The 17,008-nt window shown below is 39.9% G+C and overlaps 1 protein-coding gene across 3 annotated transcripts in view; it reads right to left on the bottom strand.

The window, feature by feature from the left end:
• Nucleotides 1–16,353, bottom strand: part of KATNBL1 (katanin regulatory subunit B1 like 1) — a 40,381-nt gene extending 24,028 nt beyond the window's left edge. The window contains exons 1-2 of one of the 3 annotated variants that reach the window (XM_087722981.1): nucleotides 6,560–7,241; nucleotides 718–888 (exon numbers count right to left, since the gene is read on the bottom strand). In XM_087722981.1, coding sequence (XP_087579107.1) covers nucleotides 718–724 — 7 coding nt within the window. In that variant the 5' untranslated portion in view covers nucleotides 725–888; nucleotides 6,560–7,241. Of the gene's footprint in view, nucleotides 1–717; nucleotides 889–6,559; nucleotides 7,242–16,277 lie in introns of those variants that run through there. The other 2 variants (XM_087722994.1, XM_014059927.2) reach the window with 2 other exon arrangements.
• Nucleotides 16,354–17,008: the final 655 nt, after the last annotated feature.

Below are 17,008 nucleotides of genomic sequence, written 5' to 3'. Positions count from 1 at the left end.
TTTATTACTTTACTTTAGTAAATTTTTTGGCTTGCCATAAAACAAGCAATGTGGAGTTTCTGGTGCTTTCTGAGCATGGTTCTTGCTTACAGACATTTCATTACCCAACTAGGTAACATCATTAGTTCAAGTGAGTGTCAACTTTGCTCCCTATTTATACACACTAGTTTGCCTTACAGTGTTGGTGGGGGATGTGGTTTTCTCCTTGGTCATTTCTTGATTGGGATATTTTCTGCTAGACTGTTTGCCTGGTATTAATCCCTGCTTATTTGGGTGTTGGCTACTAGACAGGATATGTTCTGATTATTTTGTTTCCTTCTTAGCTTTATACTGGTATTGGAGGCACAGTGGTTAGAATGCACTATTGCAAGCTAACTCTGCCCACAGCCAGAAGTTCAATCCTGACCGGCTCAAGCTTCAATCAGTTTTCCAACGTTCTGAGGTCAGTATAATGAGGGCCCAGATTGTTGGAGAAATATGCTGACCCCTCAGCGTGTACTATAAAGCACTATGGAGTGATATATGTCTAAGTGCTATTGCTGTTGCTAAGTGCTATACTATCTTTTTTGAATGGTATCTAAATAATGGTTTATTTCTGTGCCTATTGGTTGGTTTGTCTGAATCCTAACTTTCAGAAATTCCCTAGTTTTTGGATTTAGCTTGGTATACCAGGGCAAAAGTAGCATTTCATTCTTTACAATTATACTAGATAGTCACCTTTCATTCAACAATGGTCTGGAATTATGGCAGACTTTGAGCTTGTAAAGCACTTCCAGCCGTCACATGTTTCAGGTTGGGGAAGGCCCTGGAAGGTCCAGTGCAGGTCATGCACAAATATCTCTACACTTAGAGGCTGCTTAATGACCAGAATCAGGAGTGCTGGGATTTCTGTAATTCAGGAAAATAGGCAAGTGGGCAGTAATGTGACATTCTGCTTAACAACCGCTTTACTCAACAACCTAGAGTCCCAACTGTGGCTATAAATTGAGCAGTACCTGTATCCCACCACATCTTTATGGTCTACAAAATCTGTCACTTTGTCAGGTTTTTTTCACTCCCTTACTTTCCTATTAAGTCAGGTGACCTCTTCTGTACCAAAAGTGTTTTTTGGGAAATGCTAGGAGGTAGAGATATGCACTCTCCTCAAAACATTAGCCAGTCTTTGCTACAGCTATTCCTCTTCCGTTGTTCGATGCTTCCAGGATACTTTCATAACTGATGCCTTCTTTCCCCTTCATTCCCCCATAAATTATCTAACAAATTTTTCTATAGGCTTTCAATGAGGCAGAGGAAAGCAAATCAGAAGTTAATTTGGAAAAGTATATTTCCACTTTCTCATGCTACAAAAATTAGTTATTTGTAATTTGGTATAGAGGTTAAGACATCAGGCTAGAAACCAGGAGACCCTGAGTTCTAATCTTGTCTTACATACAAAGGTAGCTGACTGACTATGGGCCAGTCACTCTCTGTCACCACTAGAAATAAGGCAATGGCAAAACACTTCCAAAAATCTTATCAAGAAAACTGCTGGGAATAGTCTAGGCCAGGGCTAGTCAAACTCATGGTCTGTGGGCCAGATGCGTCATGCACTGGCCACACCCACAACCAGTTTAGCGAAGGGGGAAAAAGTCACGATAAGTCACATGATGCTGCTGTGACGCTGTGAGTTTGACACCTCTGGTCTAGGCAGTCACCAGGAGTAATGTATCTGTTACATATTTTATATAGTAATTTATTAAATTTATGTCACCCACTCCCAGCAGATAATTAATAGCCAGATGTCCCTCCCTCTCTTCTCTCTTCACATATTTTTAATTTTGGAGATGCCCACAGGAATAACTCACCCATGATGCAGGCCCTTTTTGCAAGAGACATACTGAGGAAGGGAGCAAAGCTGGGGCAAAGGGTAGGGAAATTAATCATTTCCCCATTAACAAGTAATATGCTCACTCTCTGAGTAAAATCAATCAGCCATAATTCATAACAAATGCAACAGCAGGATAGGGCTTGCCAAGAAGGACAGTACATTTTATGCCAGTATTATTTGGTGTCAACTCAAGGACAAGAGCCGAGGTGGCGCAGTGGTTAGGGTGCAGTACTGCAGGCCACTTTAGCTGACTGTGATCTGCAGCTCAGCGGTTCAAATCTCACCAGCTCAAGGTCGACTCAGCCTTCCATCCTTCCGAGGTGGGTGAAATGAGGACCCGGACTGTGGGGGCAAGTTGCTGACTCAATTTGCTAAAAATTTGTAAAGCGCTTAGGGCTTAAAGCCCTATGAAGCAGTATATAAGTCTAATAAATAAATAAGGATTGGTACAGAATACTTTAATTGTGTGAAAAAAGCCAGATATTTTGTGAGAGCCATTTGGGATTTACTATTAGTTATTATGACAGTTCATTAGTTATTCAGTTATTATGACAATAATTCATACAATAAGGAATGAATTAATTAATGTTTCCACATAAAACATATAAAGATTAAAGGTATCAATTATTACTTTTGAATTTTAATTACAATAGTTGGAAGGAACCTTGGAGGTCTTCCAGTCCAACCCACTGCCTAGGCAAGAAACCCTATACTGTTTCAGACAAATGGATATCCAGCATCTTCTTAAAGACTTCCAGTGTTGGGGCATTCACAACTTCTGGAGGCAAGCTGTTCCATTGATTAATTGTTCTAACTGTCAAGAAACTTCTCCTCAGTTCTAAGTTGCTTCTCTCCTTGATTAGTTTCCACCCATTGCTCAAGTGCCTTGGAGAATAGTTTGATTCCCTCTTCTTTGTGGCAACCCCTGAGATATTGGAACACTGGTATCATGTCTCCTCTAGTCCTTCTTTTCATTAAACTAGACATACCCAGTTCTTGCAACCATTCTTCATATGTTTTAGTCTCCAGTTCCCTAATCATCTTTGTTGCTCTTCTCTGCACTCTTTCTAGAGTCTCCACATCTTTTCTACATCATGGCGACCAAAACTGAATGCAGAATTCCAAGTGTGGCCTTACCAAAGCATTATAAAGTGGTATTAACATTTCACGTGCTCTTGATTTTATCCCTCTGTTTATGTAGCCTAGAACTGTGTTGGCTTTTTTGGCAGCTGCTGCACACTGCTGGCTCATATTTAAATGGTGCTCCACTAGGACTCCAAGATCCCTCTCACAGTTACTATGTTGAGTAAGGCACCACCTATACTGTTATTAGTTATATTAGTTTAACTATGAGATTAAAATTATTTTCCAAATAATGTCAAACATTATAAATAATGTCAACAAACTCCTGAAAGAGAAAAAGAAAAAGTGGTATCAAAGCTAGATTATTTTTCTACAATATAGAAATGGAAAAAAGCTGACTTTAATCTGTTAAACCATAAGGAGAAAGAGGATTTCACATCCTCATTGCAGGAACCTATGAGGATAAATTCCCTCCCAATACTAGCTAATCTTACCCAATTTATTTTTGTTTCTTATACAAGTTTAATCATTGCTAACTTCATTAAACATTGATTTTTACTCTGCATTCCACAAGTTAAGTGACTTGCGCATGTTGTATATGATGCACAGAGTTTTGATTTTAGAATCTGGAATTTGTTCCTTCTTTCCATTAAGCTTGGGACAGCTCCTAGTACTCCTTGTATTCCATAATGTCAAATTTGCATGTCTAGAGACTCTGACTCTATCTAGGAATACTAGTGTAGACTTTGCTCACAGATAAGGCAACCCTCTCCCCCCTTAGTTTTAATCATTTAAACTGCAGAAAAGCTCAAACAATAGCTATTATAAACTTTAGTTCGGTGAAATTTAGATTATTTTCTCATGGCCTACACAGTTTTTTTTTAAAGTTAGCCATTAGAATGGAAATCCTCATCAGTGTACCAAAAGAATTATCATTACAGCTATCTAATAATAGTGAAGAAACTTACCAGCAATTTTTATCAATATAACGCAAACCTTTTTTATGCTTTCTTTTTAATAGTGTATTTTTTACACTCAGTAAAAATGGAGCACATCTATTCATCTCTTATAATGAAACAGAATCTTCAGTTAGCAAAATATTATATCCATGTTTATCTAGAAATCCACTGTGTTATTTTTAGGAAAGAGTGACATGAGTGCATAGATGATCAAAAGTCCCACTGAATTTGAAGGACGTCATTCTCAGATATGGACAAATAGTACTGCAACATATCTAAGCGGCATTATGGTACTATTCTCAATCCCACATAATACTTCACTGGGTCTTTCAAAACAAAACCCTGTTTTGTTTGGCAGCGCTTGGCTGATCTGAAAAATCAAGGCAGGATCTGAATTGGTTAGTACTAAGATGAGATACCAACAGAATACCAGGGTTAACTACATTTTTTTTAAAAAAAAATCCTGCAAGACAATACCAGGAAACTATATGTCCATGTCCATGAAATCACTAGTAATTCAACATGATTCACACAAAATGGTAAGCTACAATGACTCAAATCTTTGGGATGATAGAAAGCAAACTAAAAATGATATAAAGTAAATCAGATAAAAGAGAGTCCGCATTGTATGAATCAGTCAATATCTCAATATATACAAAATGTTGTGTGGTGAGAAGGGAAACAGGAAAAATATGATATACAATGTATGAAATGAAGGAAAATATATGGCAAATACCCTAGGCTAGGAAAGAGGTATCTAGATGATACCCACAAATATTAAAACTTATTCTCTGGACCTACATTGCTAGTACCAAAACACTATATTCTAAAGAGTAAGTGCAGTCCAGACAACATAATTAAAGTGATGTGGTGTAAGTTCAAGCCTTGCTGTAAAGTGGCTTAAAGGATTATATTCTATACATCTATGCCAGCCTCTAAAATGTGAAGCAGAATAATTAAGGGAAAATATTTTATTTGTAGAAAATCTATACATCACCATTTGGCCCTTAAGGACATTCACAATAAGCAATCCTGCTTTGAAAAGGCAGTGAGCAGCCCATCTGAAAACAAGAATTTGTCTAAAAGGCAACTAAATAATTAGCCTCTATTATGAGAAAACTCCTCTTATGGAGCCTTTCAGAAAGGTGATCTTATTTTATGGTACTTCAGTAACAGCTCCAGTTGATCTACAGTTTCAAGTGCAAGGAAGTAGTACTTTAAGTATTCCAGTTCCAGAAATGTATCTAATTGCTGTTTTCCAAAAAGCATATCCTCTTGCATTTCTATTTGTTATTTTTTACCTCTTGGTCCTTTTTCTCTTTATGATACATGGTCTCTCTTTTAGAGACCAAGAGGGAATTCTGGAGACAGGCATAATTCATATTCTGCACTATGTCATAATATCACTATTGTAGGTATTGTTATTTTATTTGTATCCCATCTTTATTATTTTTTACATATAACCTAGGGAAGCAAACATATCCAACACATTGTTCTATTTCCCCACAACAATTACTCTCTATGTGGGTTGGGCTTAAAGAGGCCCAAAGTCTCTGACTTTTATAGCTAAGGTAGGACTTGAACTCAGTCTCCAGCTTTCTAGCCTGATGTCTTAACCCACTGTGACTAGACCAGCCTGGCTTTATTTATGACTTATATCCAAGAAACTTTATTGGCCCTGTCAATTGGCCTTGAGCTGCTGGGATTAGCAACATTTAAGATTTATAATTTATCTTCAGTAGCATTTCCACTTTGATCTCACTATTAAGCAGACAAATCCCATGTCCAGATATGTTTTCAAATAACCCAAAGTAAGCTAGGGGCTTTTATCTTCTACCTAAATTACTACTCAATTAATAACAATATTTCCAGATTTAAATTGTCAACATCAAGGATCCATAGCTGCTTGAGATTCTGGGGGGAGATTTTGGACAGAGTGGAATTTTGCAATACAGAAAAGTTAACAAAATTGATTTCATAAATGATCACGGGATCTGAAAAGTCACACCAATGCAATCCTAAGCATGCTTACTCAGAGGCTAATTTTACTTAGGCAAATAAGTTCATTCTTGTTAAGTGGCAGAAAGTCAGCTTTAAGAGATTCTATGCATCCAAAGCCCAGATGCTTTTTCGGAAAACAAAGCCAAGTAGCCTGAAAGAAAAACTAGAACAATTGGAGTAATTTTTCATTCTTCAGATTTAGCAGCTATGCGAATAGAAAGACCAACACTGACAGTATTAGGACGTTTCTCTATTTCAAAGCCAAAATTCCTACCGGGGGAATCCTTCCTCGGGCAATCCGGGGCAGGTGCAGGCTTCCCAACAAGCACCACTTAAGGGGGTGGTTCAGAGACAGGTAGAGACTAGCTAACTTCATCCCCGCCCAGGAAGGCTCCTGCCAACAGAGGCAGCAAAAGATGGGCCTTCTTCCTCACAGGCGCCCAGGGGAAAAAAACAAAAACCCACCCCATCCCGGGAAGAGCGAAGAACGGAGGACGCAGAGAAAAGGGCGCCATCGCCCCATTCCCGAACTCGTAACCCGCTTTAGAATCTGAGCCCGGCCTGCGTAGCCGAGAGGGCGAGATGGGATGCAGCAGCAGCGTGGCCGCCGCCCCTTCGAGAAAAGCACCCGGCAACGGCCTTCGCTCACCTGCTGCCGCTCATGGTCCAGCGCACCAGGGGTTCCGCCGCTGTTCGGGACTCCGATGCCAGCCCTGGAATTGGCAGCAGCGGCGTCGGCGGCGTCCTAACACCGCGGCCCACTCGCCGTAGACAGCAGCGCCATTCAAACTGCGGCGCGTTGCATGCTGGGACTGGGGTATCCGGACAGGCGGGACTGTCAGCAAGACACCGCCGTTTCTCTCTCCACCTCTTTCTCCGACGTGCTCTCGCACCGCAGCCAGGTCTCGGGGCGCCGAAGCTGTTTCTGACTCCTGTGGTTAGCGGCTTGCTTTGGCAGTACAATGGATAGCAAGAGCCTTTACCCACCCCTTTTACTCTGCGCCTCTTCTCCTCTTTCCAGGTGCTTAGAAAGCCGTAGAGAAGGCGCTTGCCTCTTGATTTCCGCCCTGTAGCTCTCTAGTCCACAGGTATATCGCTCTATCGCATTGCACGAACTGGAAGTGAATAGCTGGGCTGGCCAAAGGAGGCTCCACGGGTGTTTTGGTAATCCTGCGGTCAGACTGGTTCGAAAGCCTTTGTAGGTCGCTGCCAATACGTGTTGCTTCTCTTCACCGTTCCCTTCCGACCTTGCAGGTTCCCAGTGTTCTCACTGAGCTACTTTGCATTTTTTTTCTTTAATAGTATCACGTTGCAGCACTTGCTCAGCATAATGAGTGGATGAGTAACTCCCGTACGCTGGCAAATCCTTCCCCCCTGTCATTCCTCCAGACAGCCAATGCAGAACCCCAAATTTAGGGTGGCAGGAGAGCTCATACTGTCTCCAAAATCCAATGGGGTGGGGATGGACAGAGAGAGAGAAGACACCTGCCAAGGCTGGCTTAACAGGTTCTCATAAGTCCCTCCCTGAGACAAAGGAGGAAGAGATAGAAAGCTGGGAGATGTGAGAGGAAGCACTTGGAAGAAAGGGAAAGAGGTACCTGAAAGATGTAAGCAAGATGGAGACTGGAAACTGCCACTTAGTTTTGATTTTCAAAAAGTGGAGAGTGGGGGAATAAAGTGATGGATAAGGTACAAATATGGTGTATGAAGAGCAGAAGAGCCAATAATTTGTTTTGGGGAGTTGTTGGTAAGACAAATTGATGTAAACATTTAATAATACAATATGATTTTGGTTATGTAATAGTATACATGTGATTATATGTTATAAAAATGAAAAAAAAACTTTATTAAAAAAAGGAGTGAACTGAGCAAACCCAAGAGAAAAGAACTGATAGCAACTGTGATGAACTTTTTAAGGGAGAGAGAAACTACAACTCAGAACCAAGAAAATATCCAGGAATTTCAAAATAAGACCAGCTTGTTCTAGATTGAGAGAGGCAATTGCTTGGGGCCAGGGGTAAGAGCAGGGATTTTCTCTTTGAAGGTGAGAGAAAGCACCAAACTATGGCCCAGTAAACTTTAGGGTGTCAACAATAAATCATCTTAAGGCTTTGATTGAATATTGCAATCTACGGGAATCAGGAGTTAGGGTTTTAGGGCAGAAATCACTTCTTTTGAAGGTATGTAAAAATTTACCCCACAATCTTAATTGAGGTTATTTTAAAATGTGATGTTCTGCTACAGAGTGCTGTTTTTTTCATCCTTTCAAGAATGGACAAACAGAGCAACTGTCCCTCTCACAGTGGATTTGAATGACAAAGGATATACAGACTACAATACTGAAGGTAGAATGTAACAATGTGGCTGAGAGGCCTTCATTGGTGTAGAATTGGTGCAGTGGTGGGTTCCAGATCCTGTTCCAACGGGTATGGTTGGAACGGGCCCGGCGTCGTCCACATGGGTGCGTGGAGCACATGTGCACACATACGCAGCGTGAGCATGCATCTTACTGTCCAGTGACGCCTCCATGAGCCTCCACAACGTTCCAGCTGCTCAGAGGAGCGTCACACAGGTGCTGTACCCGCCGTGCATAGAAGTGCTGAAGACTTTAAAGACAAGTAAGGAGCGCGGGCGGACAGATGGGCCCTCCGGAGCACCGTACTGGAACGGTACCCAGTGCTCCGGGCTGGCTCCGGTACACCTGTACTGGGGCATACCACCTGCAACTCACCTCTGGATTGGTGAAACAGTAAACAAAAATGCAGTGAAAGCAAGCCAGGAGCCATGTCTGTTGCTGTGAAGAATAAGCAATCTGCCTGGGATATGACCAGAACAATATTCTGAGCTTTATCATGCATTGCAACCTGCTTCTTAGCATCCCAATGTAGAACAGGCAATTTGCATCAGGAACATTCAAAAGCTGGCGCAAACTTTATGATACATGGCTTTCTAAAGTAACAGTTTTGTTATTAGTGTTTCAGATCCTTTGCATTTTCAGCTGTTTGAGTAATGTCAGCATAGTGTTGATATTTCTTCCTATAATTTTAAAACCATGCTTATCCTTAGTGCAATCCAGCTATCTTCAAGATATATTCTCTGTGTGAATATATGTATATGTGTGTATGTTTTTGTAGATTTTCATGGGGGTAGGTATGCTGGTCTTGCTGTATTGTCTTGGCAACGTTTCGGTGAGGTCTCACTCACCATCTTCAGGCTGGGTTTTGGGCTTAAAGCGTGGTCGGAACTGTCGTCTTTCTATAAATCTTGGTGGGGGTGTGTGGAGTGCTGGCTTTGTTTCATTAAGTGGAATAATTGGTTGTGTGGTTGTATCATGGTTGGTAGATTGGTGCTGATTGGTCCTGGCTGTGTGTCCGTTGTTTCGTGTTGTAACGGCCTGGGTGGTGGGTGGAGCTTGTTGACTAGGGCTGGTTTCCAGATGTCTGGTAGGAGGGAGGTATCGTCACTTTTATTCATGTTGTGGGAGTGTTTCTCTATTTCAATAGCTTCCATAATTATTCTCTTGTTGAAGTGTTCTGTTTTGGAGATTAACCTGGTTCCTTCAAAAATTAATTTCATGTCCTGTAGCTTTAAGGTGCTAGAAAAGGGAGGAAGTTTTTTCTTTTTTTCTTACTGCGTTCTTGTGTTCTGCGATGCGTGCATTTATTCTCCTGTTCGTTTATCCTATGTATGTTGCAGGGCAGATTTTGCATGGTATTTCGTAGACTCCTTGGTTTTCTAGCTGGATTTTGTCTTTGGGGTTTCTTAAGATGTTGGCTATTTTTTGTTCAGTGTTGAAGGCTGTCTTGATATTGTGTTTGTGGAGAATTTTGCTGATTTTATCTGTGGTGCCTTTGATGTAAGGGAGGAAGGCGATGCCGTTGTCTGTTCTGTGTCTCGGTTTTTTGGGGAGGTCTCCCTTTGGATTAGGTTGGTAATTGTTTTTCTTTGGAGTCCGTTGGAGATTAATACGTTTGTGAGAGTGTGTAATTCAGTTTTCAGGGGGTCTTTGTCGGCTAGGCGTTTGGTTCTGGAGGTGTGGGTCTTGGCTACAAAGTTGATCTGTGGAGGGTGGTGATGGGATTGTGCATTTAAGTAGCTGTTGGTGTGTGTTGTTTTTTCTGGTAGATGGTGTGTCCTAGGGAGCCATTGTTTTTTTTGTAGATTAGGACATCCAGAAAGGGAAGTTGGTTGTTTCCATAGTGAATTGTATTTTGGGGTGTAGGCTATTGAGATGTGTGAGGAAGTTGTCCAATTTTTATTTCCCATGTGGCCAAATCACAAAAGTGTCATCAACATATCTAAGCCAGAGTTTGTGTTTGTGTTCAGATTTATCTAAGGTGTTGGTTTCAAAATGTTCCATGTGTAAGTTTGCGATGGCGGGTGAGAGGGGTGATCCCATGGGTGCTCCTTCTATCTGTTTGTATCTTTGTCCATTATGGATGAAGTATGTGTTGGTTAAGCAGTGGTTGAACAGGTCCAGGATGTGTTTAGGGGGGTTGTGTTTGTTCTGGATAGCTGTCAAGGCTTTTTTTATAGGCACTTAGGTGAAGAGGGATATGACCTCGAAGCTCACAATAAAGAAACAAAACCTACAACCAAGCGACCTAAACGTTTTGCTAAACTGGAGCCAGTATGTTTCTCCATGTTATGTCTATACTGTGACTTTTTGATGTGTATATGTTTTGCAGAAGGATAATAAACACTTTTGGAATTCCCATTTTTCTAAAAAAAATCCACATCTTGATATAACATATACAATTGGATGCCTTTCTTTAATCAATGAAGCAAATATTGACTTTTTTGTAGTATTTGGCTTTCTCAATTATCTAGTACATTTCAACAATAATGTCTTATATTATTTGATTTTTTTCTAAAGATTATTTGATTTTGGTTCTTGTATTTTGTTAAAAAAGAAACTCAGGTATGCACTCCTGCATTGTGAGGCTTCAAATTTCATCCATACCCCTATATTGTTAGCAATCCTAAAATGTAGTGGTTTTTTGTTACCATACTTCAAAATTTGGCCGTAAAATTAAATATTACATCAGAAGTGTGGATGCTTTTATTTAGCAGACAAATCTATATGACCTCACATTTTGTTCTCAGGGTAGTAAAGTAGAACTGGTCTGTTTAGTCAAGGCTGTTTGCATAATGAAACTTTTTCCAACTGTCTGCGATAGTAGACTTGTTAAAAGTGTTGTAAAAACTAAATGATACTTTGCTTCACAAATACTTCCTAAAAATATCCAATTAGAGGTAGTCCTTGACTTAGGTCAGAGCCCAAAATTTCTGTTGTTAAGTGAGACATTTGTTAAGTGAATTTGCCCCATTTTATGACCTTACTTGCCACAGTTGTTAAGTGAATCATTGCGGCTGTTAAGTTAGTAGCACGGTTGTTAAGTGAATCTGTCCTCCCCATTGATTTTGCTTGTCAGAAGGTTGCAAAAGGTGATCACATGATGCAACCATCATAAAAATCAATTGCCAAGCCTCCAAATTTTGATCATGTGACCATGGCATGCTGTAATGGTTATAAGTGTGAAAAATGGTGTTAAGATACTTTTCAGTGCTGTTGTAACTTTGAACAGTCACTAAAGAAAGTGTTGTAACTTGAGGACTACCTATATTTCATTTTTTGTCTTTGATGTAATATGTTTTTGTCACTGTTAAATTTTACCTGTTTTACCACAGGTTGATCTCTGCATCTGTTTTACTAATACATTCGGATGAATTCCCATTTATTTTCTAATTTTGTTTGCTTCTGTAATCCATTGATTGCAAAGAGCAATTTGAAAATTGTTTTCAGATGTTGCATTTTATGTGTCACCTCCAATCATTTGGTTTGTTTGTTGATCTCTTTACTGGTAACTCATCACATTTCATCAAATTGATTTAGATTTTTTTCTAACAGTGTTTTATAATGCAGATGTTTACACTAGTATACAAATAACTCCATGTTATAGCTTAGCTTCATCAGGTTTTTGCATATCTAATGAGTATCCCTCATTAGGGAAATCATAAAAGGGAACCAAAAACATTTACCAAGAACATATCTTTTTATAATAACATGAAATGTTAACACTATTGTGACCTTCCCTTTTGGAATAAGATACTAAATGTAAGATTAAATTATCGCATTAATTGCTTGATACTTTCAAAATAAGTTATATTTTCATCATCTATCAGATTTCATTTGCTTTGCTTTTTCTCACAAACATCAAGCCTGTTTTCATTTTCCACTTCCACTTTATTTTCCCTTTGCTAATTTCCTTCCATTAATTGTTGGATCAAAGTACTACTAGACCAACTGGTTTTCCTAGTTTTCCAGCATGATTTCTTTGCTTACCGCTTTGGAGATAAAAATCCAGTAAATGAAATCTCACGGCTGTTACACAAAGCAGCTTCTGCTGAGATCAGGCTGTGCTCTGAAATCTAATATAAATTAGTTATCTAAGGAGATGATATCAACAGCCTCGCTTATCTGATAATCTGTAGTTTGCCAGTAGGAGACAAAGAAGCTCTGGAGACTATAATAGGATCGAATCATTCAACTCTGAATTGCTAACTGAATTTGAGCCAAGTCTGAGACAGAATGTGAACCATCTGTTTTGTATATCTTCCTGACACAAATCATTGTCTTGCTCCACTTTCATATAGATAGGTGTTCTGGGACAGGTTGAACAATCCCAGACTATTAATGGTTTTTACTGATGGATATTGTTCCATATAATATCTGATTGCATGTTCTTCACATTTTACTAACATTCTCTCTAACAATGCTTCAGGGGGTCTGTTGCTATCACAAGCCTATTGCTGATATAAAGGAACTTCATATCTGGATAAGGAAAGGCTTTGAGCAGCAATTATGTGGTCCAGAGGTTGAAGCAAGTGTACAAATAAAACACTGAATAACCCTTTGTGTTTGTGAGAGGTGACAGAGAAACACTTAGATGGGATTTCAAGTTACTATTATAACCTACTGTAGTAAAGATGGTAAAAGTGGAAGGAAAGAGAAAGACGACAACCAGCATTCAGGTAGACAGATTCAGTTAAAGTGATGGGTGAACCTTGGAAGATATGAAGGGCCCAGATGGGGGAAGATGATTCTGGAGAAAATATGTATGATTGCCAAGAGTCAACACTAAGTGGATAGCACATAATCAATTGGTAGTAAAGGAGTGTTCCTGGAATCCCTGTGGTATTTATCTTTTGTTCTTGTGAAAATAGTTCTATCTCTAAACACTTGCCATAGGACAGTGAACCTTCTTTAGCTCACGTGCCAAAAGCGGAGTTAGCACAGGGGGTGGTCATGTGGGGCATGCCACACCCAGAATGCAATGCATGACCCCAGTGCACATGCACGCATGACCAGCACTCCCCCCCCTTTTTTGCATGCTTTTTTCACCCTCCCCAGGCTCCAGAGGCCTCCCCGTCCGCCTGGAATCCCTCGGGAGGCTTCAGAGCTTCCCTGAAGTCTCCGAAGCACAAAAAACCCAGCCCTACAGCCAAACCGGAAGTTCAGAAACAGACTTCCGGTTTGCTCATAGGGCCTGTTTTAGTCATCCAGAGCCTTCAGGGACCTTCAAGAGGCTTCCTTGAAGGCTCCGGACGACAAAAAATGGCCCTACAGACAAAATGGAAGTTGTAGGGTTGTTTTTTTTTGTCCTCTGGAGCCTTCAGGGAAGCCTCCAGAAGCCTCCGGAAGGCTTACACCGGCCCTATGAGCAAACTGGAAGTCCGTTCCCAAAGTTCCGGTTTGCCTGTACGGCCGGTTTCTTTCCGCTCTGGAGGCTTCAGGGAAGCTCCTGAAGCCTCCGGAGGGCTCCCGGGGGGGGGGGGGGAGGCCTATAAAGCCTCTGGAGCTTGGGTAGGGCCAAAAATGGCCTCAAAAAAAGGCTGAAGTCAGCTGGCCAGTGCGCACATGCACGCTGGCCAACTTAAGGGCAACGCCTTGTGTGCCCTGACAAATGGCTCCACATGCCACCTGTGGCACGCAAGCCATAGGTTCGCCATCCTGGCCATAGGGAACAACTGATGGCAGGGATAGAAAGATATATCATTCCAGAAAATTTGCATATGCACAATAAAACAAAAATAGCTTTCCAACTGATTTCTTTTATTTTTGTTACTTTTCTAAGTGGCATTTGACAAAATATTCATTTCTCCCTGGCGTCAAGAAATAAACATTATTATTAGGTGTTATTGCTTTATCCAGGATATTAGCTCTTCAACATGTCTGTGGAGATTCTTAGTCATCCAGGTCATGGTTATCCCAAAGATTCTTTTTCAAGAGGCAACTGGACTTCATTTTTCCTTGAAGATGTTTCACTTCTCATCCAAGAAATTTCTCCAGTTCTTCAAGGAAAAACAAAGAAAGTGTAGTTGCCTCTTTGGAACTAGTTCTGTAACAGATAATTTGATTTCCATCTTGTAGAGAAATTTTCATTTTCAAATTATTAACTCCCCCTTTTTCTCTTACATACTCAATTTTTCACATGTTTTATAGTAAGAAAAATATTCAGGGATAGGGCACAAAACAGGACAGTTGTAAACCAAAGACGACAACTAAAAGTATCATCTGGAAGTCTCTCCATTATGAAACATTATCTTGGATTCTACCCAACTTCTGTTTGCAGTTGTTTCTTGAGCTCAGAGTACTAATGAATGCAACAGGTTTGATTTTGCTAGGTGTGGCTTGGATAATATTTTATTTTCAAAGTTTTATGAATATTTTTATATATTTCTTTCAAGTATTTTAGATGTTATTTTTACATAACCACCACCTATAATATATATGGAGCACGAAAAGTGCTTTTTTTCAAGAGGCAACTGGACTTTCTGATTTTTCTTTGAAGACGTTTTGCTTCTCATCCAAGAAGGTTCTTCAACTCTGACTGGATGGTGGGGAATGGAAGGATAAATTGTTCTTCTTTAGCATTTCTTGTTCTATTATTTGTTTTATCTTGATAAATTGAAGATAGATTTGAACTTGGGTTTCTCCAGCACTACACCTTTATCATTACACAAACATATACATACTCCACAAAAGAAAACCCTGAATGGCTCATTGATTGTTTTGATTGTTATTCTTAAGCCACCAGCACTGTAAACAAGGCTAGATCTTCACTGTAACTTATTGCAAAAATTAAAGTTTGCTGCATTTACATAACCACTAAAGCTTAATCTTCTCTTTACAAACCATACTGGACTGAATTATGTTACACAAAGAAATGTAATACATTGTGGCTTAATGCACACACAGGAATAAAGTCTATACCATCAGAGTATTACTATCTTTTTTCCAACCTGCTGTAGTTAAAATGAATCCCCACTCCCTTCACACACCCTGTATAAGAGTTACTTTTGATCACAGAATCCCAACAACAAAAACCCGGTTTAAAAGTGTTTTGGGGCAAAAGTGCATCCAGTCCTTCAAAGCTAATCTTCTCAAGAATCTCGTAGCCAGCTGATTCAATCCAATTTGCCTTTGAACTACAACGTCTTTAGAAGTATCATTACTGGCTATAGAATGAATACTCTGTGCAGATGCCAGTAGTATAATTGGCTGAGTAACAGAGCTTTCTGGCAGGATTAAGTCTTAAATCAGGCTTCCAGCAGGATTTCTCTCTCCCAAACCAAAGGAGCAACGAAATGACGAAGACTGCATTCCTGATACCTAGTTTTCTGGCTGTGTGTATCTCGGAGCTTATAAAAACGAAACAATATAAATTGGAAGGTGCCGGTTTGAATTTAAACCAGAATTTCCACCCAACCCATTTTCTTCTACCGTGTTAAGCAGATGTCACCTCTATTGCTGTGACATGCAACATAGCTGAAAACAACTGAATGTCTGAAATCATTTTGTAAATGCACTTCAGTTGCAAAACTCAGTCCAAAGATAATGATTTATAAATACCTCTTCATCTGGTTCAGAGCTGCAACTGTATTTTTAGCCTATATATTCCTTAGAATATAAAATCTTCATAGTATAAAAACGGAATTCGCCTTCATTTTATCAGAAAAAGAGAGACCTGTATTTCTTTAAAATACGGCACTGTTCAAATATTCTTGATAGAAACAAGTACAGTAAAGCTAGTCTTTCAAGTAATATGGTCACGTGATGTTGTATAGCCAGAACATGCAAAGCTTTGTGCTTGTTTTCAAATACTGTATACAGTGAATATGATACGCAATACATTTATGAGTATATTATTTTCATTTGGTCTTATGCTTTTTATCTTATGCTCTGTTACAAGTGCGGTTTTAAAACATTTTTCTAAGTTTCTTGAGAAATCATGAACATGCATTCATTTTCATTAGTATTCATGATGTACTAAAAAACAACAACAATTGGCTCTATCACTCACCCTCTGAAGGAGGCAGTAACTCTCCCAGCCATTCCCAATTGAATCCCCCAACAATTCCACCTTCACAAGTTGGTATCCTGTTTACATTTGTGCTTCTTGGGCTGAGCTGTCTGTGCTATGAATATTCTCCCAATTCATCACAAGATGACACTATAATAAGAGGCTCATGATCATGCAATTAGGAGAGGAGGCATATGCCCAGATCATGTGTTCCAAGAGATGTTGCACATATACATGTCTTGATCTGCTCCTGTGGCACATTTCTGGTGACTTACTGTATCTTGTGCTTTTTTAAAAATTGGACAGTGAAGTGCTCCCATAGCAGAAAGGTGAGCAAGTAGCAATAGAATATCGGAGAAGAGACCTCTCTATCTCCTCAGCAGGGCTGCCAAACTTGCGGCCCACAGGCCGGATGCGTCATGTGCTGGCCACACCCACACCAGATTTAGCGAAGGGGAAAAAGCCATGAAACCTCACGTGACCTCAGATGATGACACAAGTTTGACACCCCTGTTCTACAGGCTGTTATGTGTGCTGTGAAAGAGACTCAATTTGGTATTGTAGAGGAATTTAGCTGTGACCTTGAGAAGAGGGTGGTGGAATCAATTATTCTGCCCGTGGGAAAGTAGAAAGTGTCAAAAAAAGACTCAGCCCCACCTGTATCTTACGGCCTTTAAAAACCAGCAGTAAACTTCATAATTCTGTTAATAAATTCTAAAGAGCATTTCTCA

Source organism: Thamnophis sirtalis, unplaced genomic scaffold, assembly GCF_051295495.1.
Source record: "Thamnophis sirtalis isolate CommonGarterSnake01/CBP01778 unplaced genomic scaffold, rThaSir2_p1.2 scaffold_1, whole genome shotgun sequence".
Taxonomy (NCBI): domain Eukaryota; kingdom Metazoa; phylum Chordata; class Lepidosauria; order Squamata; family Natricidae; genus Thamnophis; species Thamnophis sirtalis.
Note: the sequence above shows the minus strand (reverse complement) of the source record. Positions and strands in the feature narration are given on the sequence as shown.